The sequence below is a fragment of the Lathyrus oleraceus genome, chromosome 3 (assembly GCF_024323335.1).
Source record: "Lathyrus oleraceus cultivar Zhongwan6 chromosome 3, CAAS_Psat_ZW6_1.0, whole genome shotgun sequence".
NCBI lineage: Eukaryota > Viridiplantae > Streptophyta > Magnoliopsida > Fabales > Fabaceae > Lathyrus > Lathyrus oleraceus.
This window is the reverse complement of record NC_066581.1, coordinates 340,433,049-340,460,464: the sequence shown is the minus strand read 5'-3', so window position 1 is coordinate 340,460,464 and position 27,416 is coordinate 340,433,049. Positions and strand designations below refer to the sequence as shown.

General features: G+C 33.2%; 1 protein-coding gene across 1 annotated transcript; it reads right to left on the bottom strand.

Annotated features, from left to right (window-relative positions):
- Positions 1-19,504: 19,504 nt before the first annotated feature.
- Positions 19,505-26,106, bottom strand: LOC127127531 (probable proteasome inhibitor). Its single transcript, XM_051056734.1, has 8 exons — positions 25,821-26,106; positions 25,545-25,716; positions 24,628-24,768; positions 20,868-20,957; positions 20,290-20,367; positions 20,059-20,160; positions 19,848-19,925; positions 19,505-19,748 (listed from the first exon to the last, which is right to left on the bottom strand). Exons 1-8 carry the CDS (start codon positions 25,993-25,995, stop codon positions 19,670-19,672), a joined length of 915 nt encoding a protein of 304 aa, XP_050912691.1. The 5' UTR covers positions 25,996-26,106; the 3' UTR covers positions 19,505-19,669.
- Between the last annotated feature and the right edge of the window lie 1,310 nt (positions 26,107-27,416).

Here is a 27,416-nt window from a genome sequence, read left to right as displayed (position 1 = left end):
CTAAATAATGTGGTTGTTCAATGGATGGTATGTTTGGGGCAGCCGGAATGTCAAGAGCTTCAGCTACATAAACAAATTCATTTACATTATCACCCTACAAGGCAGCATCAATCTCAACACAAACAGCACAAAAGTTAGTGTTAGTACAATGATCACATGAGTAAATATCATCAAAACCAGATAAAGTTGGAAAATCAGCGGAAAACAAATCAGAATAAGGTTCATCAACAACTTCAGAAACCAACTCTATTTGAAAAACAGAATGCTTTTCCTCATCAACCTTCTTATTTTTCAGTACTCCTTGTGGGAAAGGGATTGGTGATATATACTTTTTTTCAACCTCAATAACAATAGAAGGTTCAGGTTTATTTTCAGGTGTTACACTAACAATGTTTTTATTTTTTTCTGGGGCTGGTTCTGTAACCTTTCCAGATCTCAACGAAATCGCACTCACATTAGCATTAGAATCCTTTGGATTGACAACTGTTTGGGTTGGAAGCTGGTTCGACCCTTGGGCTTGCATGTTATTTATTTGAGTAGCAAGTTGTCCAATTTGCGTGTTCAAGGTCTGAATGCTAGAATCGGTCCTTTGTTGGAATTGGAGACTGTTGTCGGCCATTTGTTTGACAAGATCTTCTAAGGATGGTCCGGAAGGTGCATGGGCAGCCACTTGAGGTGGGTTCTGTTGTGGGTTTCCATATCGAAGGTTGTGATGGTTCCTCCAATTGGGATGGTATTTGTTGGTGGACAGGTCAGGAGTATTATTGTACCTGTTTTGGTTATAAAGGTTGGCTGCATAAGCTTGAGGCAGCTCAGTAATGGACTCGTCTCTCAGAATAGGACAAGTATCGGTCGGGTGCTCATGAGAAGTACAAATACCACACACTGTTGTTGTTTGAGGTTTTGCTACTGCCAGCTGTTTGACTAAGGCAGTGATCTCGTCAATTCTGGTCTCTAAAGCTTTGTTGGAAAAGGAAACCTGAATGTCATTCACACCTTTTGTTTGGACCATAGAATTATTTATGGTTGTGAATTATTGGGACTTGAGTGACATGTTCTCAATCAGGGCTTTAGCAGAAACTGGAGTTTTATCGACAAGTGCTCCACCACTAGCAGCATCAAGAATGTTTCTATCCATTGGTAACAATCCCTCATAGAAATACTGAATAAGCAGTTGTTCGGTAATTTGATGTTGAGGGCAGCTGGATACTAATTGTTTGAATCTCTCCCAATACTCAGCCAATGACTCATTTCCCTGTCTAATACCACATATTTCTTTTCGGATTGATGCAACCTTAGAGGCAGGAAAGTATCTCTCTAGGAAGACTCTCTTCAAATCATTCCAAGTTGTGATAGAATTCGACTCAAGATAATATAACCAATCCTTGGCAGCACCCTGTAGTGAAAACGGGAATGCTCTCAGCTTGATGTGATCTTCGGTGATTCCTTCAGGTCTCAATGGTGTAGAGCAGACAACTTGCAATTCCTTAAGATGCTTATGCGGATCCTCGCCTGCAAGACCACTAAACCTTGGCAACAAGTGTATTAAACCAGATTTCAACTCAAAAGGAACAGTAACATCAACATATTCAATACATAAACCATTGTAATTCATATCAGGAGCAACAAGTTCTCTCAGAGTTCTTTTGTCAGCCATATTAAACTCAATAGAAAAGAAAGAAAAATTAACAAACAATGAGAAAACACAACTAATTCAGCAATGCAACAACAAATAGGAAAATACCGACAATGTCCCTATTAAGTAAAAACAGTTGAAATACGAAGAAAAAAATGATTAAAATAAAAGGAAAAAATACAAAAACACAACAATTAATCTAATAACGTCAATTAAAATTTTTGAGAATTTTTTCGGAATTTTATGAAACTATCAAAACAGAAAGAAAAAAAATCATAAAAAATAGAAAAATAAGGAATTTCGGGTTTTTAGGATGACTTCCACTATTTAGTATCTAAATAGAGGCTTTTGATCCTTGATTTTTTCCTAATGAATCGACAAAGAATCGGAATAATCAGAGGCAATTTGTTGAAAAACATAATTTTTTTTATCCTAAACCGCAAAAAGACCAATACGCAAGAAAGTTAGGGCAAAAAAATACTAAAAGACCTATGACTATAATAATAGTTAGACTATAATAATGGTTAAAATCTACAAGAATCTCCGGCAACGACGCCAATTTGATTCGTTGTCGCACACGGGTCAAACACGAGTTTAAAAGTATAGTAAAATGGAAGCGACACTCGAATATCGTATCACAAGGACTCTTGAATGTTATAACCAAGCGAATAGAAAGAAGGGATTTTTAAGGTTCAAAACTTAAATTGAAGATGATTAAAGGTAAAAGCAAAATTGATAAATAAGCTAATTTATTGTATCGATTTCCGACTTATCATCGATTCTTATAATTTCAATTCCCTAGCGGATTCAATCCCATTCGATTACAATATCCACTGACAAGCGCAAATTGGTATTATATGATGTATGTTCCTAATTTCCGAATTAAGCAAACGGATTTAAGCAGACGCGAATTAAGCAAACGCGACTTAATCAAACACGATAACGAAAAAGCTACGCTAACGTGATTATAGTTAAGGATCATACAAACAATCAAATTTAGTCAACTCTATCCTATAAGAAACAATCGAATTAAGCAAACGAAAGTAATCAAATTAAGCAAACGAGTTTATATGAAGAATTGAAAAGAAATTGAAATTAAACTGAAATTAATAAAAACCTCAAAGTGGAATTCGAATACAACAGATCAGCTATTTGGAAATTAGCTCTCCATGAAATCTTCTAAGCAATCTTGTCTCATCAAAATTCAGAACTCCCCCCATGTGGCAGTGGAAGACCTAATATAATAAAAGGGAAATTCGAGTCCTTATAGGATCCGACCCGAACATTACAAAAATCGCCCCAAACTAACTATTTTAATTAAGTCTGGGACTTTAACGAATTATTCGACCATTCTTCATTCCGAATATGCTTTTGACTTCAACATGAAACTTGTATTTCTTTCTCTTAACTTTCCAACGACTGGTAGCACGCCTCGATCTGATACTCCTAGCTCCAGTTATGAATTTATTCGTGCAGACTGCTAATGCTGAAAATAAACTGCGAAAAACAAATAAGTGTAAAAATAAGATAAATTATAAAAAACCATTAAAAGGGAAAAATAGCCAAACTAAAACATGAAAATGCATAAGTATAAATATAGAAGAATGTGCATCAAAATTCACTGATCAAAGCTTCACCAAAAAAATAATATGAAGGAGAAGAAGTTTCATCCATTGGAATCTTCTAAAGAAGAAATGAAAAAGAAGTCTTAACAAACAAGGTCAATGAATAAATCTCTAGTAGAAACTTCTAGGAACCTTCCTCTAACAAAGAAGATGAACAAGTTTGCTTGAAAACTTCTCGCGGAGAAAATGACTATGAGGTAACAAAGTTATCATACAAGAAACTATTTAAATTAAGCGCTAATTTAATAAAATATGATAAAATTAAAAAGCATAACTTATATCTTAAATACAATAATGAGTTTCTAGAAAATAGTAATGATACGCTAAAGTGCGAAATGGCTAATCTTAGAAAGTAAGATAACAAATGTGAGACTTGTGTCTCGATGAAAAAGTAAGTGAAAGATTTGCATGAAACCCTAAGTAAATTTACTAAGGGTCAAGCAAACCTGGATTTGATTCTATCAAATCAAATTCCTTCCTTCAATAAAACTAGGTTAGGATTTAAATCTAGTATATCACATAGTAAATGCTTTAATAGGAATAAATTGAATCGCATTGTTTTATAAAAAAATTTATTGTGATAATCTTGGTCATCTAGATCCCTTTTGTTATGATAAGATAAGAAGTTTTAAAGGTAGTAACCCTAGACCTCTATGAACCACTAACGCACCAGGACCCAAAAAGATTTGGGTATCAAAGGTGAAAACCTAGTTTGTTTTGTAGGAATGCTTTGTAGCTTTAAATGAGCCTTAGTGCATACTAAATGAATTTTTCAAAGAAATGTGTATACCTTTGAGAATACAATGTGTTCCAGATGGCGTTTGATGATACAGATGCTTGTGATCCAAGAATGTTCACTTACGGTGTATTTCGATGGACGTGATCAAAGTTATTTTCATTGAGGATGGTCTAAACATTAATGATCTATGATGATCAGTTAACCTCTTAGTAGGTTGATCTAATATGTTGTAAAGGATATATCTATCTTTTGGTTTTAACCAACTCTCATACCCAACATTCGTAGAGAAGGAGTTACGATATCATTTTGTCGTTCCCGAGAGAGAGAGAGAGAGAGAGAGAGAGAGAGAGAGAGAGAGAGAGAGAGAGGGGGGGGGGTTATCAAGACTACTTGATATTTAAGGTAGTACATTTTTTAGAGGTTGAATAATTGGGAAAAAAAACTCTAATCAATCCTCTAAATAAGTGGTTTAATATTTGCTCATCATTTAAAAAAACATTATTACTAATAAAATGTATGAGTTTATAGCATTTTTCAAGGGGCACAAACGTGATGAAAAAGGGTGTAAAAAGCAGTATGCCAAATCCAAATTTCAACCCAAGGCCCCAAAAGACCAAGAATGCTAAAATAAAAGGACATAATCGATTATTCTAATTAGTTAGAAGATCCTTGCATTTCAAATTTCAGATTAAATCAAATTATATTTTCACCTCCAAGCAAAGAAAATCCGAGTATTGATAGAGAACACACGAAATCTTTAAAATCATCATTACCTAATAGATAAGAGCATAAAAGTGATATGACCTGTTGTTATGGAGGAAAATTTCCTCAATAACGTCAAGTTGTATGTTTACATCTTCCAAGGGTTGCTAAGGAAATTCATCACAAAATATCAGATTGAGTGTTACTGAATCGTGTAAGAGAGTTTCACTCTAGTCTTAAGTTTGAAGATTTATCCCTGAAGTCATCTGTAAAAGGAGTGGAAAGTAACATTCATAGATATCAATTCAGAATAATGTTCGAACTACCCTTCTTTAGGGTATGTTATACATATTACGGGCCAATTATGTTCAAAAAATTCAAAATTTCCACTGTCATCATCTCTTTTATCATGAATCCCATGTAGGATGGAAGCTTCCTATCAAAGAAAAACTACATAAAGGAAAAGATTCGTGTGAATCGCTGTTTAGTCACAAGGATAGTCCTCCCAAGGCAAGAAAACCTTGAAGTGGTCATTAGAGAGGATGTGTTACCTCTATTGTTATTAAACCAACAATCTCAAACAAATTGGGTTGATGGCGTGCTTCTTCACATGATCTACTATAAGCAAAGTCGAACAGTCGTACTTCCATATGGAGCTCTAATCACTAAGATATTAGTTGTTGTGAGAGTTGATACTATGGGAGAAATAGTGGATCCAATCCACACTAATATCAACTACTATTTGCTCAGTAGCATGAGGGTTCATATATTTCGAGGAGAACTAAAGAATAATCAATGTATAAAGATGAAGTTGCAACCCAACTAGCCAAAGAAGATGATACAACCTTCAATACACTTATGGAAATTCGTCAACAAAATACTCTGGAAATTTAAAACTTGGAAAAGGACATGGTCATCATCAAGAGAAAAACATCCAGAGATAATGATATTAATGGAAATGAGTAGTCTCACTTACGTGTCTCTAGAAATTAAGTGTGTTTCTATATATAGTATTTAAGCGTGTTTAATTTTCAGCATTTTCCTTCTTTTTAGAATCTTCATGCTTCTTAGTCTTTCTACTTGTCTGCATTTAAATATTTAAATTAATAAAACAATGTTTTCCCTTCTTTTTAGAATCTTCATGCTTCTTAGTCTTTCTCCTTGTCTGCATTTAAATATGTAATTGCATATTTACCTTTATTGTCTAGTATCTTTACCCACCTTTTTCATTATGCCAAAGAGGGAGAAGTATACTCTCATGGAGAGTAGAGTATACTCTTTACTCATGTGAGGGGAAGTTTAACCACTCCGGAGTTTATCCATTTATTTTCTATTTTACCGTCTCCTTGAGACATGTATTATCATCATAAAAAAGAGTGAGAGTTTGTATACATGTGCTTGCGGGTAAATTTAAAAAGTGGTCCAATATGGTGAAATTTATGGATAGCAAGATACAAGTCGAATAGTAGCTGCTTAGTTTTGATGATGGCATGGTTTTGATTATGACAACACTTGAAGTCTAGAAAATACTTAAGATAGCTCAGGCAGTCAAAGATGCACAAGATGGTTGATCAAGTTATCCTCTTGGATCAAGCTAGACATGTGTTTAAAGTTAACACTGCGATTCAACGTCTCTCAAATGAATACTTAAGGTTTATGATCACTGGTGGTTTAAAATTTTAAACATTCATATGGTGGTAATCAACTTGTATATATATCAAACATCATCTAGAAGACTTGAGGTTCTTGTGTGATGCTAAAGTCAAAGATTATGAGGCCAATACTTGAAGCTACAGAGTGTGGAAGCTTGCTTGATCGTGTACAATTAAGTTATTAGTGTCTTGTAAATGATATGGGTAAATCACATGCATACTAAAATCATTTATAAGCCTCTCATTTTTTAATTAAAATAACATAAAAATATTTTTAGGGCCTGGCCAATTAGTTAGAGGACTGACTGCTTGACTGAGAGAATTTTTCAAATTGTCTAATCGATTAGATTATATGCCTAATTGATTATAGGATACCTAATAGAGTCCTTAATCGATTATCATAGTACCTTAATGATTTGTAACAACTCTATATCTAAACGTTGCTTTTGGGCCTACAATAATCGATGTTTTACACTGTCTAATGGATTAGCTTAATCGATTAGGTCGTTAAATTTCCCCGTAGATTATTTCCAAATTTACCAAATCCCTTGTCCTATTAAGAGCTTCTATATCATTTTTATGATCTAGAAAATGTGAAAAAACTTCACTTTTCATTTCTCTTACAATCTCTCTAAATTTGCGATACTTTTCTCACATATTTTAGCCATAGTGCTTTGAGAGTGTTCTTGAGTTTTAGTGAGGATATTTTTCTAGATGAGGGTATAATTATAAATTTAGAAAGAGTATATTTTTTATTGAATAAATAATTCTCCCTTAGGAAGTGGTTATTTTGTTGGAAGCTAAACTATTGAAAAAGCTCTTGTTTGTATTTGTGGGATTTATCTGAGTCTTTGTTTGGTTTCTGAGCTCCTCCATTGAAGAAAATGCTCTTTTTTGGGTTCGTGAAGATCAACTAGTGAAAAATATCCACAACGGTTCTTAAGCTCATCCTGGTTAAAAGCTCTATTAATTTAAGATCAACTTGGTGTAATATTTCACTTGATTTCTGAGTTCAACCCGGTATCTCACTTGATTTATGGTTAGTCTATATAAAATCACAGTTCAATTTGAAGGATATCCAACTCAAATTTTGTCTTTGTTCGAGATCATCCTGTTCAAAATCTCTGTTTGGCTTAGATACTAACCGCTCAAAGCTTTATGTGTTGTTTGGATTGGAGACTAACTGCTTCAAACCATCGTTCATCATTTGGTTGAAAGTTAGCATGAAACTTCATTTTCCTTGTATAATGAGTTTGTGGACATAACCTTCTAAAAGATCTCAAGCATATTGAATACTCTCAAGATCAATTCTTAGGGTATAATACTATGTCTTCTTAATTGGACCTGTATAATTCTCTTGTGTGATTTTTCTTCCTTCATCTCTTTTATTTTCAGTAATTTTCCTTAATCTAAATTTTCGCTGCATATTTATTCAAATGTTTAATATAATGTTTTCAAACTCTAATTTAGCAAATAATTATTTTTGAATCATTATTTTTCAAACCTCCATAATCCCCCACCCCCTTGAGTATGGAATCATGTTATTTTTTAGATTTTGAAAATAGCCACAGAAGAAGTTACCAGGATGAGTCGCAGAACTGTTTGCTCTCTTTAAGAAATTTCATGGCATTGCCCAAAGTTATGCAAAACAGTTACTCAACCATATCGCCTGTAGGATAAAACATCTTAGTTCTATATTGTACGATTACTACTTGCACGGTAGATAATAGATCTAGAAATACACCTTTTAATGGTTCAAAAACCATTATGATATTGTATAAATACCACTCGTGGTATCTGGTATATAGATCAGTCGTAATAATTTCTCAAACGATGAGAAATTCAAATAATTCTCAAAGAGAATTCAATGACGGTCATTCGACCATTCAAAATAATTTCTCAAATAAGGAGAAATTCAATTAATTCTCAAAAGAGAATCCAAAACTTAATTCTTTATAATTTCTCAACTCAAATGAAGAGAAATTAAAATAATTCTCTAAAGAGAATTCAAGAAAGTACTCGGAAAACTCAACGAGTTGAAAGAAATGAGGAGAAGTTGGCACTTCGAAAATTCAAAAGATGCAGAATCATGAGAGTGAGGAAGGAAAACTCAAAATAAGTTTTTGGTCTGTTTTGAAATGAAGCATGTGCTTTCCTTATATAAGGAAGTAATCTAGTCAAAGAATGTTATCAAAGCAATTTGGGACTTGGAGAAAGCAATAGGTTCAATGGTTCAATGGATTCATGCCTCATATTACTCACAATTTGTTATTACCCATTAAACCTATTTATTGGGATCTCCGGTCATTTAGGTAAGATTACCATCATGAGAAACTCATTTTTCTATAGAAATTAGTCTCATCTTATTGGATGTATTATTGACTTTCTCTCTAGCTAATCCTTTCGTCAAAGAATCTACTAAATTTTCATTAGTGAATACATGATCTACTCTTATAACTCCTTTAGAGATACGTTTTCTAACAGTCTTGTGCTTTCTTCTAATTTGCTGTCTTTTACCATTATAATAACAGTTCTCAACTTTTGCAATAGCACTGGTACTATCGTAATGGATTAACACAACTGACATAGGTTTTTCCCATAAAGGGATCTCAGTTAGCAAGCATCTTAACCAACTTGCTTCTTCACTAGCAGTCATTAATGCTATCATCATGGACTGAGCCAAGATAGTCATTTTCTTTGACTTTCAAGATTCAACTCATTCAGCTATAATAAATATATAGCCACTAGTTTCTTTGGAATCATCTGATAAGGTATTCAATTTTGCATCACTATATTCTTCAAGCGCAATAGGAAATATTTGATAATGTAAACTGAGATTCATGGTCCTTTTAAGGTACTGCGTGACTTCATCAATAGCTTTCCAATGCTCATTACTCAGTCTACTAGTAAACATGCACAACAATCTTATGACATATGCAGTGTCAGGTATAGTACAATTAGTGGCATACCTAAGACTGTCAATGGTGCTCGCATATTATGTTTATCTGACACTTTCACTAGTGTTCTTAAACAGTTTCACGCTTGGATTGTATGGTATGCACGCAAGTTTACAATCAAAGTAATTATATTTCTTTAAGATATTTTCCATATAGTGTGATTGATCCAAAGAAATACCTTATTTGGATCTTGTGATTTTGATACCCAGAATCACGCTCGCTTCTTCGAGGTCTGTCATATCAAAGTTTTTCCACAACAATGATTTTACATCATTAACGGCCTGAATGTTAGATCCAAATATGAGTAGATCGTCTACATATATACATATGATAGTGCAAATGCAATTATCATATTTGTAATAAACGTATTTGTCACTTTCATTCACTTTGTACTCATTCGATATCATTAAGTTATCAAACTTTTCATGCCATTTCTTTGCAGTTTGTTTTAGAACATACAGAGACGTATATAACTTACATACCTTGTTTTCTTGCCCATGAATTACAAACCCTTCCTTTTAGTCCATATATATTTCTTCTCCTAAGTCACCATTTAAAAATGTTATTTTAACATCTATTTTGTGTACTATTAAGTTATAAATAGAAGCTATTGAAATTAGTACCCTAATAGATGTAATTCTAGTAACTGGAAAAAAGGTATCCAAGAAATATATACTTTCTCTTTGCCTAAAACCTTTTACTACAAGACGAGTCTGGTATTTATCAACAGTTCCATCTTGTTAGATTCCAGAGAATCTATATCATCATTAATAACTTCTCTCCACAAATTTGCATCTAGAGATGACAAGGCTTCTTGAAGATTTATTGGATCTTCTTCTACAATATAATCCATATAATCAGGCCCATAGTATTTAGAAACTCTTACTCTTTTACTTTTTTGAAGTTCTATTTCTGCTTCGTCGTTGCTTTATGTACTTCTTATCACATGAATATGATTCGATTCAGTGCCCCCATAATATTTTGATTTGAAAGGAAATGTGTCTTCATATAATTCAACGTCATTTGATTTTATGATCACTTTTAGGTCATAAAACCTATATATCTTTACTATTTTCTGCATATCCAATGAATACACATTCATAGGCTTTACTAGCGGGTTTGACTAGCTTCAGATATGGAAATCTAACATAAGCCAGATGACCCCAAGTTCGTAAATAAGACAAGTTTGACTATCTTTTTTTTAATATCTCATAAGGAGAGATCTTACTTTTTGACTTGGGGACTCTTTAGGAAATAGAAAACAGTCAATAAAATATCTCCGCACTAGTGAGATGCAACATCAAAATTCAATTTAACAGCAACCACTAGTTCAGTAAGAGTTTTATTCTTTCGATCTGCTTTACCATTCATTTTAGGAGAATATGGTGCAGTCGTTTCATGTACAATTCAATGTTGTTTATAAAATTAATTAAATAAACTGAAATCATATCCAGTTCCCCTATCACTACGAAGTCTCTTAATCTTGTTACTAGATTGATTTTCAATTTCATTCACAAAAATTTTAAACATGGCAATTTCACAAAAATATCATTCTCAGTGATTGTGTACAAATCTACCCTAATAGACTGAGTAAACTCTGCCTTTTTCAGAAGAAATCCAGAAACACGATTCTTTATAATCTCTGAAGTATGCATGAAATCCTTCAAGATTAAAGTCTTCTTAGAAGTGAGCTCTGCTCCATTTCTAAAAAACCGACAACTTTATTGGTGTGGGCAACTCCCAACAGCACTTTCTTTTTTCAGCATTCGCATATGTTTTGGACATAGCATGATCATAGCAGACATGACGAGAGGCACTAGTGTCTATCCACCAACCATCAGATTCATCAACCATGTTGATTTCAGTTATCATAGCAACAAATTCCTAATCATCCAAGTTAACTTATGCATTAGAGTCAACGGCAGGTTAAGGTCTTCTCTTACATCTCTTATTCATATGATCCGGCTTTCCACAATTAAAACAGATGAACGCATGAGTGTTATTTATTTAAGATGGTGGTTGCTACCTAGAAATCAGAGCATATGAAGCCCAAAAGGGATTCCCATTCTTAATTTAGTTCACAATATTGTGATTCTGATTCTTTAATCATTTGTCAAATGGCTTCAGAACTACACCGAATTTATTTTTGTTGTTTGAAATAACCAAGACTTTTCTTTTTTATCTTGTCTCTGAGATTCTTTCTCAAATTGAAGGCGAATAATCAGACTCTCAATTAAAAGTTCTTTTGACTTATGGTGAATAGAATTTTTTTTAAACATTTAAATTATCGGGATATTTTTCAATAATAAAAGCAATTTAAAATCATTATCTTTCCATATGGATATTTCTTTTAGGCAAAATACTCATTTTAGTCCCTTAATTTTACCTCAGGATCCATTTTGGTCCCTTAATTTTAAAAAATGTCAATGTAGTTCTTTATGTCTTCAAACAATGTCATTTAAGTCTTTTCCGTCCAATTTTCATAAAATGCATCAATTTTTTGAACACATGGCTAGGATTCAAACCAAGGTCACCTTGGTTAGGGTATAAGATGGTTTACCACTAGGCCACTTCACCCTTGATGATTTAATTTACAGATGAGATATATATTTACATTTCTATTTTTCATAAGCACACTCTTCTTCTTCCCATTCCCAAACACTAAATTCATTATCTCAATTTATTTTTCTTTTTTAGAGACCCACATAACACATCAAAACACTAAATTCATCATAGAAAACTGAATCCTTTTATTCGATCCTTATCACAAACTACTTGCTGCATTATAAAGTTCCATAAACTATTTCATATTATAAAAAACACAAAATCTTATAGGCATAACAACTTGAAATATGAAATCTCTAGCAACATTTAGCAGGTGTTGTATTATCTTTTTACCAATGAGTTTTGTTGAGGTCTATAAAAACATGAAAACTAATGCGCACTACAGACAACTACCGCATATTCCACAAGCATGAAAACACAACCTAAAAGTTTAGGCTCAAATGACATAGCAGATCATGTTTATCTTAATATTAAAAAGAAGGAATTGTCTAGACATTAGTTATATTTTATGCTCAAGTGACATACCACATCTTTATCTTAATAGTAAAAACAAGGTGATAATAAACTCTAAATGTCATATAGACTTAGTGACCTTCAAAATGTCATTTCTACTTATTATAACTTGCATTCAACCTGACTCCATTAGTATAAGAGTACAACAAAATAAGGTTGCATACATTTGCAAGTACATTCCGCTGTTGAAGCTATATCTATATGCATTTCAACTTAGATATAAACCATAGTAACAATAGAAATTAAAGAAAACTTTTGCAAGTATCTATGTACTACATACTGAATTATTCAACCATTTTAATATGAAACTACCATGTTTAGCATTTTGTTTAAAAAAAACTGTTAAAACAAAATATGCTTCTACATCACAATATAATTTAGATAATATCATTATATGTTTTAGTGTATACAAAAATCTACACCAGTATTTGAATCGTGACCAGAACCATTTATAGAAGCTCATAATTACGATGCATGCGTCAATGAGTCTTGACAGACCCCGTAAAGGGGATGAAAGGAGCTATTCTGAAAGCTGGAGAGTTATTAGCTAAGACAATTTCATCTTATCAAAGATGAAATAGTTTATGGAACTTTATGTTGCAGCAAGTAGTTTGTGATGAGGATTGAATAAAAAGATTCCGTTTTTTATGAATGAATTTAGTGTTTTGCTGTGGTATGTGGGTCTATAAAAAAATAAAAAGAAATAGGAATAATGAATTTAGTGTTTGAGAATGGGAAGAAGAGGAGTGTGTTTAAGAAAAATAGAAATGTAATTATATATATCATTTGTAAATTAAGTCACCAAACATGAAATGGCCTAGTGCTAAACCATCTTGTATCTTAACCAAGGTGTCTTTGGTTCAAATTCTAGCTGAAAGCAAAATTTTGAAATTTTTCTTGGATTTTTTATGACCTTGATGATGAATAGACGCCACGCGTATGAACAGTTGTAATGTCAGATGCCACGCATGCAAAAATTGACGTCGATGATTGAAGTGAGAACCCTAAAACTTAAATGGTTTGTTAGAGATAACGGTCGTAAAATTACCAATAACTTCTTCGGTAGCCATGACCATTTTTTGAACGTCTTAAAGTTGTTTTTTATTTTGAAATAGCCACAAAAGAAGTTATTGGTATGAGTCACGAAATAGTTCGCTCTCTTTAAGACGTTTCGTGGCACTGCCCAAAGTTATGCAATCAGTCACTCAACCATGATACCTCCGGGATAAAATAGTCGAGTTCTATATTATACGATTACTACTTGCACAGTAGATAATCGGTCTAGAAATACAACCTCTAATGGTTCGAAAACCAGTCAAATATGGTATAAATATCATTCGTAGTATCTTATATATAGACCAATCGTAATAATTTCTCAAATGATGAGAAATTCAAATAATTCTCAAAGATAATTCAATAACAGTCATTTGACCACTCAAAATAATTTCTCAATTAAGTAGAATTCAATTAATTCTTAAAAGAGAATCCAAAAATTAATACTTTATAATTTTTCAACTCAAATGAGGAGAAATTAAAATAATTCTCTAAAAAGAATTCAATAAAGTATTCGAAAAATTCAATGAGTAGAAAGAAAGAGGGAGAGTTGGTGCTTCGACAATTTGAAAGACGCAAAATTATGAGACTATGGAAGGAAAAACTCAATAAATTTTTGGTGTGTTTTGGAATGAAGCATGTGTGTTCCTTATATGGTGAAGTAAGCTAGCCAAATAATGTTATCTAGTCAATGTGTGACTTGGAGAATTTTTAAATTCATCCCTATATTAGAATAATGACATAATGTTCTAACAAGTCATATATCCAACATTGGGTACAACATTAGTATTCAATGAGACGTGTTGGTTGGAAATTTTCTACTGATACATAGGCCAATATTTTGATTTGTTGGTCTCTTATGGAGTCTCATAAACGGATATGTATCCATTTTTTCATGTGTGTATTTCCAATCTATGAATGTTTGTTCTCAACCTTGCAACGAGTTTGAAGTCTGGGTTATGAATTATTTAAATATTTTTCCTCTCACAACTACATCCGGTGAACTGGATTATGTCAAGGTATTTAAATATTATTATGAATATAGAAGTGGTATCCCCGCCTTAAAAATTGTATTCCACATTTTCAATGTACAATGTATCTCAGCCACGACAGATCGAGAACAATGGTTTTTTTCCTTCAGGACAGTTAAGAAAATGTTTGACATATATATGGACAGCTTCAAAAAATTTAAGGATATGTATTAATTAGTTATACCTTATAATTACGAGACCCGTGAGAGCATGTGTTGATACATGCAACCACCAAGGAAGAGAGAGAAAGAGGGTATTTAGTGAAAAAATGGATTTTTCAATTTATGTATGACTTCGGTATTGCATGTTTTCCCTCGTGAATTCATTGTTATTTTTATTTTGTAAATAACATGGGCATCCTTGATGGTTTGATCATTATGAAGAATGGTCACAACAAGAAAACTCCCTCACCCCACCTTTAAAATAGGCGATGAAGACGGTTGCACGGGCTCAGAAGGAAATCAAACAAATGGACCAACAACGGGATCTTGAGCAACCAAAAAATCAACTCGAAGGAGTCATGTCAGAGGAAGAAATGACCTAGATGCTTCCTTCCTCCAAAATATAGAGCAAGAAATCTAATGACTATCCAGGAAAATATTCCACAAACATCCTTATCGAAGGTGGTGAATGATGTTTCTTCCAAGTCGGCGAAAGATAAGGCTTCTTCAAGAAGGGTCGGATCTAAAGAAACTTAAGGCAGAGACACCCGAGACAGGAGCCCTTGAACATAAGAGGGACCCAAAGTGACTTCAGAATGACTTTGTCGAGGAAAATAGGCTTCTAGTACTAGCTCAGAAGGAAGTGGATCCTACCACACTTGTCGCTAAGGTGAAACATCTCGAGGGGATGATGAAGGAAAAGGAAAATACCTTGGGAGAGTTCTAGGCATCATTATCTCGCGTTGAAGGTGCTTTGTGTAAGGCTAAGGAGTCTCTTAAAATTGCGAACAAAATTATGGACGACATTGAGGCTAATTTGTTGTCTATTTTTATAAATTCCTCAAAATAGTTTATAGAAAATTTAGGCAGTCTAATTTTTTTTGATCGAAAGTAATCACAAAAAAGTATTCATTGTTTAAAAAACAAAATAAATGTTTTTTTAATTCTTATTGTTATCACGTTCATTGGACATATATTAGTTGATTAAAGAAGGTGTTAAATTCATACCTCTTTTGTATTTGAATTTAACTATTTACGCTTCCTCCTAGTTATGATTTTTTTTTTCAAAATAATCACATTTTAAAAAAATTCAAATAACTAGTTTTTTAAAAAAATCTCTTAAACTAACTATTTTTTAAACAAAAAAAATTCGTCCCATAAGAGATGTGCCACTGCCTATGGGCATGCACTCTAATTTGACCTTAGGCATCATTGCCTATGAAGGTGAGAAAAATACGCAAGAAAGGGGGTTGAGTTGTGTATTCTTAAAAAGTCATTTTCACTTTTGAATGAACAAGTTCAGATTCAGAATAATGTTCAGACTCTGATATCAGAATTAAACACAGTAGCGAAAATATAAAGTTCAGAAGTAAATGCAATCAACACACAAAGATTATCATGGTTCCTCTCTTCAACTAAGAGTAGTTAAGTCTCCTTACCTCAACAAGAGCTTTTTCACTATAACCAAACAAATTACAAATTGCTCAAGCACACTTGTAAGAGACTTCAATGCTCAATCAACCTAGAAAGATACTTCTGCTCAAGACCTCATACAATAGACTTCCTTGCTCAATCAACCTAGAAAGAGACTTTCTTGCACAAGTCTTTAGACGAGAGACTTCCTTGCTCAATCAACCTAGAAAGAGACTTCCTTGCTCAAGCACGCAGGCAAGAGACATCCTCTACTTTAAACAGAATTTTAGTAGAAAAGATAACTACTATACTTTGGTACACAGTCAGAAGTATAACAGTTGCACAACAATCACAAAGGTTTTCAACCTTTCTAAGATTTCTAAGATAATCAAAGATAAGAAATCTTATGATCTTAAGCAATAACAGTTACAAAAATAACAGTTCAGAATTATGCCAAAGATCTTGTAATGTGTTGTAGTGTTGTAACCTTCCTTTTAGTCTTTAGCTTCCTTTTATAGAGACTGAAAAAGAGACGTTGAAGGATTTGAACATAAGGAGAAACTTAGTGAAGAAGTATGGCAAGAGAGACGTTGGAAATTAGCATTTGGTTTGAAGCTTTGTCCGTTGAATAATAGCATTGCCCTCGGTATCTTTTGAAGTACTAGGTATCTACCAAAAGATAGAATAGGCTGAAGATGTCACATCTCTATTTCTTGAGTCTTGCAAAACGAAAATCCTAGTTGACTTTATCCAGAAATCTGAGACTTTGATAAGACAAGACTACTTTGGGTACAATGTACGGAACGAATGCACTTCATCCTTTCAGAATCTGAGTTGCCATCAAAAGCTGAGTCTTGAGACCAGATTCTAAATCTTCAGAGTCTGATGCCTTCAGATGCTGGTGAATTACTTCAGATTCTGATCAATCAGAATTAGGCAAACATTACTTCTTCACATATGTTAACAATCAGGATTAGTTCTATGATTGTGATCCTGCACACTTAAAAAAATATTAGCAAACCATATTGTTCTTTAAATACTTTTTTATCATCAAAACCTTTTAAGGGCATAAACAAATCTTGTTTAATAGCCTATGGCGCATGCTTGTGTGTAATGTCAATGGTAGTGGCGCATGCATGCAAGTTTTATGAGTATGTGTCATTCCTCTTGACTTCTATGGTATTGTTTTTTATAAATAGGTCATTATCTCCCTACCATTTTTCACCCATCTTTTAATTCTCTCTTTAAATATTTCTTCAAAATGTCTTATATCATCAAAAAGAAATGCTAATTTGATTTGTTCAGCAGTAAAACCTCTGATGAAGATCTGACTTTGGAACACTGAGACTTTTGAGCATCTTCAGAGGAGCTTGATCTATTGGTTAGATGGAGACACTGGAGATGGTGAAAAAATCAGAAGACTTGAAAGGTTTATTACGGTTTTCAACAATAATGGAGAACATCGTGTGTTGGAGTCACTTTAAATTGACATTGATTGTCATATTATGACGTGTAGTTCAAATGATATTATCCTGATGTTGTAATCGCATATATATGTTGTTTAGTCCTTTTATTAGTTTTTCATGTTGTTTTTTAGTTGTTGTAACCGAAAGTTGTAATCATTATGAAAAGAATGTTGCTTTCAATATGAAATTAAATGTTACATAAATTGAATTATATATCAAAAGCATGACAAAAAGTGGATCCAATAATTATGTTGTGGAGCTTGCTCCAACATTAGGAGAATTTATACGATTGTGGTCGGGCTGACGACATGAATTATATAATTTCACCATTTTGTTCGTTGTATCCATTTCGGTTTGAATATGCGTGCTGTTAGGGCAACCTCTTTTCTTTCTTCGCATATTTTTGTTATGTCAAACTATGTCCCCTTGATATGTAGGTCAATAATCCTCCTTTGCTACCACCGGAAAACTATTGTTGTACACATTGCATATGTTTATGATTTTGTAAACGGCGAATAATAGGTTGGAAATGTCATGTCGAGGTATTTGATCGACCCACGCCTACAAGCTTCGTAATCATACGCCCAACAACCAACCCCACAACATTACCAAACCCAACAATATTGTCAATCCACCCAACTCAATAACCAACCACACAACATTACCATACACATACACCCAAATTCACACCAATTCATGCTACACACACAGACACAAAATCAAAAGCATGACTCATATCACCAACAACCATATACCGCAACCACATCCTACCATAGCCCTGATGAGGCATATTTTGATGCCACCACATCCTACCATGGCACTCAATCAATGTACACCCAAATATCACATCACTCAAGCACCCAAACATCACTCGCCAAAGCACCCAACCAACGCATGTCTTTCAAACACCATAAGAACCATTTCTTCGTTTCCAAAAAAATTGAATCAATGTCCTAATTCAACCAATCAGCCCGCCTATACGTAACCCAACCAACACGGTCCAACTACAACAACATGGACATGAAACTCAGTTACGACATCGCCAACTACGGGGGAGATATGATCGATAATTTGTTAGACAACACTAATATCCTAGGAATCTCGCATAAAACACCTATGGCTCAGGCGAATACTTGGAGACCCCAAACACCTCAAAAAAATCGTGATAGGCCACGAAGGCAAGCGAATACGCCGGGTGTAGAACCGATGGGTGTTACGATCGAACGGATCATTAAAATTCTATTGAATGGTGTAATCCAATTATACGGAATGATATTATAATTTAATTTTTATTTAATATTTATTATTATTATTTTATTGTTAAAATAATTAATAAAAAAATTAATCAAATACAATATAAGAAGTGCATGTTCCTAAAGTTTACATGCACCACAAACAATGGCTCATAAAGCCAAATTAGAGTGCATGTGACACATCTTCTATGGAATAAATTTTTTTTTGAAAAGCGGTTAAGAGATTTTAAAAATATATAATTATTTGAAAGAAAAAAAATCTCAAATGTGATTATTTTTAGAAAAAAATCATAACGCGTAAAGAGTTAAATTCAAGAGTTATAGTGAAAAATAGTTTTGCTTTCATCGTAGTTTAATAATTTAGTGAGAGTTGAGAAACATTACATATTATCTAAGTCAGATAAGAGTGAAAAAATATCTTGAATCAGGAAAAATTGAAATCCTACTTTTCTATAGTAAAGATATTGATGAACTAGATCAAGTAACTTTTCCCATCCACTTTGGAAGGGTTTTCCACGTAAAAAAAACATTGTAAAATTTTACTACTATATTCTCTTCATTTTTGCTTCTTTGAGTTCTTAGAGAGAAATTATGCAGACATTTTCCAACAAAAAAATAGATGTTTTATATTTGAATAATAGTATATGCTCATTAAATTCGTAATCAAAATTTAAAAACCAGGACCAACACTTTACTTCGCAGAACGATTATAAATACTAAAAACTAAAAACTAAAGAGTAAGTATAAAGTCTGGTATCTTGATTATTGATATAATCAACAAACAAAAGCATAAGGATATACAAATCCTATTTGAACAAAATTTATAATAAATACTTAAATCTTAACAAATATACAATTTATAGAAATATTAAGTGAAGAGAGTTGTTTATAATATCAGTGCAACTATATGTAATCTGAATCAGTATCTCTTCTGAAATGTTGCAAATCTGGATGAGCATCATATCCTGGCCTTCTAGGATTCCTGCAAGACAGGAAAGAAAAGTGTGGATATTTTATCTTAACATAAAGAACATCATTTTCTGCAATATTATGAAAAATATGACATATTGCACCCTAGTACCTTGCGAATCTGTTGGGTTCAAAACCAGGGAGACCAGGAGGTCCAATAGGATCAAATCGAGCACCGGGGGGAACACCCCTGTTTAAATAGATTCATTAGTCAGATTCATAAGCCAAAAGTATCCGTCGCAGCACACAGGGTAGTCAAATGCAAAAGGCAGCATGAGTGGTGAATCAAAGAGCAAAATCGATTAGGAGTTTAAACAACTTACGGCAATCCTCCAGGAAAAGCAGGTCCTCCACCAATACCGCCACCAAACCAACGAGAGTCATTAGGCCCTACGAGCATGCTGCCTCCAAAACCATGATCACCCCTGGAAATAAGATGGGAATGTTGATTGTTAAAGCATGAATTTATAATTGTGTTAAGAGACAACAAAATATAATTGTTAAAGCATGAATTTACAATTGTGTTGACAACAAAATGTAATGCACAGTTTTACCTTGAAGGATACACACCGGCAACAGGCCCTGGAAAAAGATCACTACCAGAACCGATGCCAACTGGAGGGATAATAAATCTGTACAAACACAGCAAAACGTTGAAACTCAATGAATTACTACAGAAGCCAAAAGCATTTATATAAAGAAAAAACTAGAGAAAGGGATCATAGAGACGGTATAGGATATAGACAACTAATCATTTCATTTAAAGCTGACAAGCATGTCGCTTATATGGAGAATAAACAAAAACAATTTTGATGAAGACAATAAGATCATAAACTATACATGAGAACTCGGAGGTTTTAACTGTTTAAGAAACATCAGATAATTCTTTTCTACAATACGTAAGTCGTAAGTAATAGTGAAATTCGCCAATTTCCATAGACCGGTGGTTACATCACAACCATTTGTGTTGGTTAAATCTATACCCAAACAGGCTGATCAGAACAACGAATATCAAAAAAATCAACAATACGACGGTGTAAAATCGCATACTCGGCAATCAACTATTAAGCAGCATAAAAAATGTAATATGGTGAAACTAAAAATGCATTAGGAGGAATTAGAAATTTCTTACCCAGGGTTATGATCATAAGGACCAGCAGGTTCACCAAAACCAGGAACAGGTTCAGATGTCTCTAATCCTCTTTTTTCACTGGTTTCTGAGCTGTAAAGGAAACAAAAGCAATTTTGCTTCACAAAAATGTAATATATATGGATTACAACCTATGAAACAAAGACAATTTTAGGAGTATGTCACGTGTCACACACTTGTATAACACCCGCACTTGTATAACACCCGCACTTGTATAACACCCGTATGACACGTGTCGGAAAAGTCAGATAAATGTCTGAAAAGTCAAACAAGTGTCTCAAAAAAATAGGTTTTTTTCTTTACTTCAGACACTTTTTTAAACGAAATCCAACACCCGTATGACACTTATACATGACGTGTCAGACAATTCAGACAAGTGTTTCAAAAAAAATTTGTTTTTTCTTTGCTTATCACACATTAATACATTTTTTTATAGACAATTCTCATACACATCTTAAATCTAAAAGGATTAAATATGTATTGATCAATGTTATCAATGAAAGATTAAAGACACTATTTTTATTAGAATATTTAAAACTTTCTTAATTATAGATGGATAAATAAAGATCAAATACTGTCATTTATATAGCGATGTCGGTGTCCTAGACTTTTGAAATTATCGGTGCCGGGGTGTCCGTGTCGTGTCCAGGTGTCCGTGTCGGAGTCCGTGCTTCATAGATTACAACTAGGGGAGAATAAAAACATAGGTACCACTAACCAAATTGATATCCAAACTGTTCCATTTTTAAAACATAACCCAAAGATTTATAATCATCATTTGAAATGTGTATCAGTATTTTTGATTTCCATTACTCAAAGATTTATAGTCCTGTACTCCTGTGTAACACCCACCAATAAATATTTCATCATTAACCCTTATGACTCACACAAACACTCCACCTTTCACTTTTTCTTCAACAACCCAAAACCAAAATTGAAAGTAAAAAAAAAAACAAGGTTTTTTCTTTTTCAATTTCACTTTTTGTTGTTACAGTTTCGAACAATGCTTTCGAGATCTTGTCTGGGTTTTTTAAATCATGATTCAGTTAATGATATGAAGAGCTAAATAGTGTTCCAAAAGTGATGACCCTAAGCGAAGACAGACAGAAGTTACAACAAACGGATGACTTTTCAGTTTCTTTACCGGTTTCATGTGGGCAAAGGAAAATGATAACTAACCAATTGCCAATACACATTTCTTTTTGAGGGAAAGAAGTGGAAATTCGAATGGGATGTTGATAGTATAGTGATTCAGCTGAAAGACAGTTTCTTTTCAAATAAATTATTGTACATTAATTAGTTCAAATCAGAGATCTAACTGTCTAAACAAGAATTTTCAGGTTTGGTTAAAAAAAATTGTTGTGTTGCTACATTTTTACCTTCAGAGATTCACAACAAATTCTACCATGGTTTTTATAAGAGGTATTTTTTGCCTCTGTTTCACTACATGCTTCCTGTGTCAAAGAGACAGTTCAGGAACTGGTTTTTAAACCAATTTTGAAGGGGGAAGTGGATTTTGCAACCAATCCGCTTGAAAACCAGTTTAGAATCAAAACCTGTCTTGAATCAGTTATGAACCGGTGTGGAATCATTCTCGCACTTAAACAAATTTTTGTGACGAATAGTTTGGTTTATCAAACAAGAACAATAAAGTGAGCTACTTTGCATGGTTTGGTTAACCATTCACACCCCTAATCGTCACATGGTGCAAAACTATCTCAAATAAGAACAAAACAGAAAGTTGCCCCTGCATATCCTTCACCCGATACTGATATGAGAAGTGTCAAACACAAAACGAACATGGTAGTTGATACCCTTCTTATTAAATGATTTGCCTATTTTGTGTAGTTTGTTTTATAGATGCCTATTTTGTATAGTTTTACAACAGTAGTTTGTAACTTGTTTTGGATAATTATATCTTTTGCCAATTGCTGTGTTTTTTATTGGTTGAATTTGCTTCTACCTTTGATTGAGGAAATCATTAAATTTAACCTTTTTATTTTTATAAATGACATGGAATCCAAAATATTGGACAATAGTGGTGACCAAGGTAGAAGAGGTCATGTGCAGGACCTGAAAGTGCAAAAATTTGCAATAGTTGGACACTGTTGTTGGTTTGGAATAGAATTTGATCTAAAGATCCAGAAGCATTAATAATAGCAAAGAGGTGGAAGTTGAGGAAAAAAGAAAAAGCGCTCCAGAGTGTTGAGGGCTCTAATAAGTTTTTCATTAAGAGGAGAATCAACATACTAGTTACTATAATAGTACTTTCAAGATAAAGGCACGAGAGGAAGCATGTCAAGTATTTGCCAAGTTTTTCTACAGTAATGCCATTACGTTCAATGTTACAAGGAGTGTTGAATTTCCCATTATGTGTGATCTGATTGCTAAACATATTTGGAAGTATCTAAAGGAAGAAGTGAAGTTGGCACACGCATATTTGGAAGAACATGAAGCTGAATAAAGCTGAGTGGAAGTGGTCGGTGCATCATAATGACTGATGGGTGGACTGATAAGAGATGAACAATGTTGAACTCCGTGATTAATAGTCGGTACATGCATCATTTAAATCTAAAACAACTAACAGAGTGGCTGAGATGATGGACGCTATTGTGGAAACAGTTGGAGAACAAAATACAAAGCTTCTGCTGAGCTATCGATCCTGAAAAGAAAGAAAAGGCTATATTGGACACCTTGTGCGGCACACTGAATTGATTTGATGCAAGAAGAATTTGAGAAGACTCACATCCATGATATAAAAATTATTAGGGTGTGGCTAGATGAAGAGAATAGGAAAGAGAGAGTTAGATGAGAGAGAAGTTGCAGATGATATAGTCCTTCTTAAAGAGTCGAAGGAGGATTTAATTGAGAGGTTGAAAACTTGGAGACAAGCTTTAAAAATATGTGGTTTTCGCCTAAGCAGAAGTAAGACGGGTAAGTTCAACAACAGAAGAAGCGTTTCTAACCTAGAGGTGAAAGTTGGAGACCATATAATCCCTCAAATCACACGGTTTAAATATCTTAGGTCCGTAATACAAAATGATAGAGAAATAGAAGGGGATATAAACTATCAAATTCAGGTTGAGTGGTTGAAATGGAGAAGGGAGAAGGGCATCAGATGAACTATCGAATTCAAGTTGAGTGGTTGAAATGGAGAAGGGGATATAAACTATCAATACTTACTCTTTTGCGAATCAAACACACTCTTAAAATGAAACTGAAAACAAATCATATTTATCCTACTCTACGAAACACAGTAGATGAAACATGGGACTAACAACCTAATAGGGCTTTGCATGCGGCAACTTATTTTCTTAACCCTCAATATCAGTATGCTTTCCGATTTACATCTACTGTTGAGGTTAAAAGTGGCTTATATGAATCTCTAGAAGGCTAGTTCCCACCGCTGTATTCAACAGCAGTAAACGAGTTTGTGCTTCATAGTTCATGGCAAATAACAAATATTATCTATAAAAAAAATGAGATTTATTTCATCCACTATATAAGTTTTTTTACACCATCAGTCATTCATACGCACATGATTAGTAAAAAAAACTCTAAAAAGATCATTTCTATTCATTATCAGCATACAAGTTTTGAACTCGTAAAAGTCGTGATTAGATAATGACCCAATTCAAAAAATTCAAGCATATCCTCCCAATGAATTATACAAGGTTGGCTTGGCAATCCCACACTACGTTTCAAAACTGAAAAGGAAAAGGTTCACAAAATCCAAATTTACCTTTTAGTTGAGGAGCTTGCATTGGAAGAACCATCTAATTTTGATAAAATATCTGCATCTATTCTCTTCACCAACTTGTCTAAATTCTTGAACTGCTGAGAAAAATTGCTACCTCCATCCTCCCCAGAGTAGTCCCCAACACTGCACATATAGAAACACACCCAAATCCCATCTCAAAATGAGCATAATTCACACAAAATCGAGTCACAAAATTTCAAGCCTTGCACAAATTGGTAGAAAATATTCTTTTAATTAAACTCAAGGTTTTACAATTCAACCTAACAAACAAAACCCAGTTGAGAAAACCCAAAACTTTCAACATAAAAATAAATCAAAACATTTACAGCATAACCAAATAAAAAACACCATTTTCCATATATAGCAACCCGACTTAAAAAAGAAAACCTAAGTTTAAAAAATCCAAAATTTCCAAACCAAAAAATAACAACCAACCCTTATCCCACTGAGTGGGGTCGGCTACATTGATCACCTTCTTTTGTCATAATATTCTATCCAGGATCATGCTTCTATCCAAATCTTTAAATCTCGAGATCTTTTTTTAACAACTTCTCTTAATAGGTTTTCTAAGTCTTCCTCTTCACTCCTTTCTATCGGATCTATTCTCCTTACCACATAATCTACTCTTCTCTCTACAAACTCAAACCACCTAAATCTATTTTGCATCATTTTTTCTACCTTACCCCAACACTCTCTTAACATTATCATTTCTAATATTGTCATTTCCAAACCAAATAATAAAAAAGAATAAAATAAAATCATATAAAAAAGAAATTTAAAAAAAAAATACCCCACTTCCCAAATTATCAGAATTCAACACAACAAAGAAACCCTAATTTCAAAAATCAAAACACTCAAGCAATTTCAACCAGAAACAAAACACAAAACAAATAAATTACTTGATCTCAAGATGTAGAGGCTCCGGAAACCCTTCGGACAAAGCATGAACAAGCAATTTCTCATTCATCACAAGACACTTAACAAGCACTTTCTTCCCACCCTTTTCCGGGTTCAAGTAAACAAACGCATACTCATCGTTAAGCTCGTTCCAATGATCAACAGCTACCTCATCTACACAGTCACAAAACGCAACACATAAATAAATACCGAAAAACCCATTGAAAAAATCATCGAAAAATTGAAGAAGAAAAAAAAAAGGATTTTCTTAGGGTTACCATTGGAGGAGTTGGAAAGCGCGGTATCGGAGAGGGCTAGAGGACCTGTGGCGGTGAGGATGTAACCGGAAGCGAGGAAAGAGGAGTGTACGACGAAGGCAATTTTGTCGTTTTGGTTGCGGAAGGTTGGTCTCGCGGCTCTGATAACCGCAAGCACCGATTTGTCAGTAGCCATGGTTGTAGGTAATGAACGACAGTGTCGTTTATGATGAGAGTGGTTTTAGTTTGAGAAGGGGGAAAAGAAACCTGTATTGCAGATGCTTCTTGTAAAAAACAAATCTTATAAATCCAAGAATTTGTGTTTTCTATATAATTCTTGTAAGAGAAGTAACACTTTTTTTTTTAAAATTAAAAATAGGTAAAAAAAATATTAACCGACTAAACATTTTTTAAAATATACATACACAAATTAGTATTAAGAAAAAACTTTCATTAATATACTATCAATAGTAATAATTTAGTTTAAATTATTTTATTTATTTAAGATTTTATATTTATTTTATTAATAAAATTTATTTGAAATAATACAATAATAAATTTTATGCCAATAGTTATAGATTTAATGTCAATATTTTTAAATTTTGATTTTTCAATTTTATTTATGCTTAACAATTTTTTTAAATCGTATTTCGTATTTCACATTTTTGAATTGTCGTGATTTATCGGATTTTGTTTTTTAAAATAAATTAAAAATAGGGCTAATATAATGTAATTTTATTAAAATTATTTTATATTTTATATTTGACATTTTAATAAATTTATTATACTTTTTATTTATGGTTAACTAAAATATTAATTTTAAAAGTACTAAAAATATTCATCTTAAAATATATTCTCTTTGTCCCAGACCATAATAATTTGATTTGTTATTATATTTTAGAACAACAAAATTACTTTTTTTTATATATTTTGAGACAGGAATAGAGGGATAATAGATTGATCTTTTTCAAAAATAATCACTATTTTTAAAAATAATATTAAAAGAATCATATTTTAAAATTATTTATCAATATCACCACTTTTCAAACAAAAAAAATTACACGTCTAAATGAGCCGTCATAACATATGCATAGCCTTATTACACTATAGTGTCATGCCTAGTCATGCCTAGCAGTTATTGCGTCCACCACGTGCGAATGCAATTGATGCGTCCATTAAGTCATTAAGAACATGTATCATTGCAAGTAGCGGATGTTTATTTTTATTTATTTATTTTTATTTTTAATAATTATAAAAGAATTGAAATAAAAAAGAAAATAAAAAATAACTAATAACATTATGTTTTAAATTCAAATACTTGACAAGAAAACCAATGACACGCTCGATCAAAACGTTTCTCTCTTCCACATTCTGGTGCATTAGCCTATCTTCGAGGTCTCTCACGATTTCCCTTAGGTGTTTGAGGTCTTTGAGTGTTACATGAGACAATGGTGGTTGGTGTGAAAGTCTTGCGATATTTGACAAATTTGTCATAATTTCTCCTAAATAGTTGGGGGGTTACCCCCAACGGCGCAACCGTAATTGAGTTCGGTGTCCATATTGTTGTTGTTGGGTCGTTGTGGTTGGGTTATGAGTGGACGGTATGGTTGCTCGAAT

Excerpts from the sequence above, each read along its gene's own strand:
- LOC127127531 (XM_051056734.1), bottom strand. The coding sequence starts at position 25,995 with ATGGCTACTGACAAATCGGTGCTTGCGGTTATCAGAGCCGCGAGACCA. Across the intron at positions 20,958-24,627 it reads GCAAGCTCCTCAACTAAAAG|CTCAGAAACCAGTGAAAAAA; the intron begins GTAAATTTGGAT and ends TTTCCTTTACAG. Across the intron at positions 19,926-20,058 it reads GCTTTTCCTGGAGGATTGCC|GGGTGTTCCCCCCGGTGCTC; the intron begins GTAAGTTGTTTA and ends CTATTTAAACAG.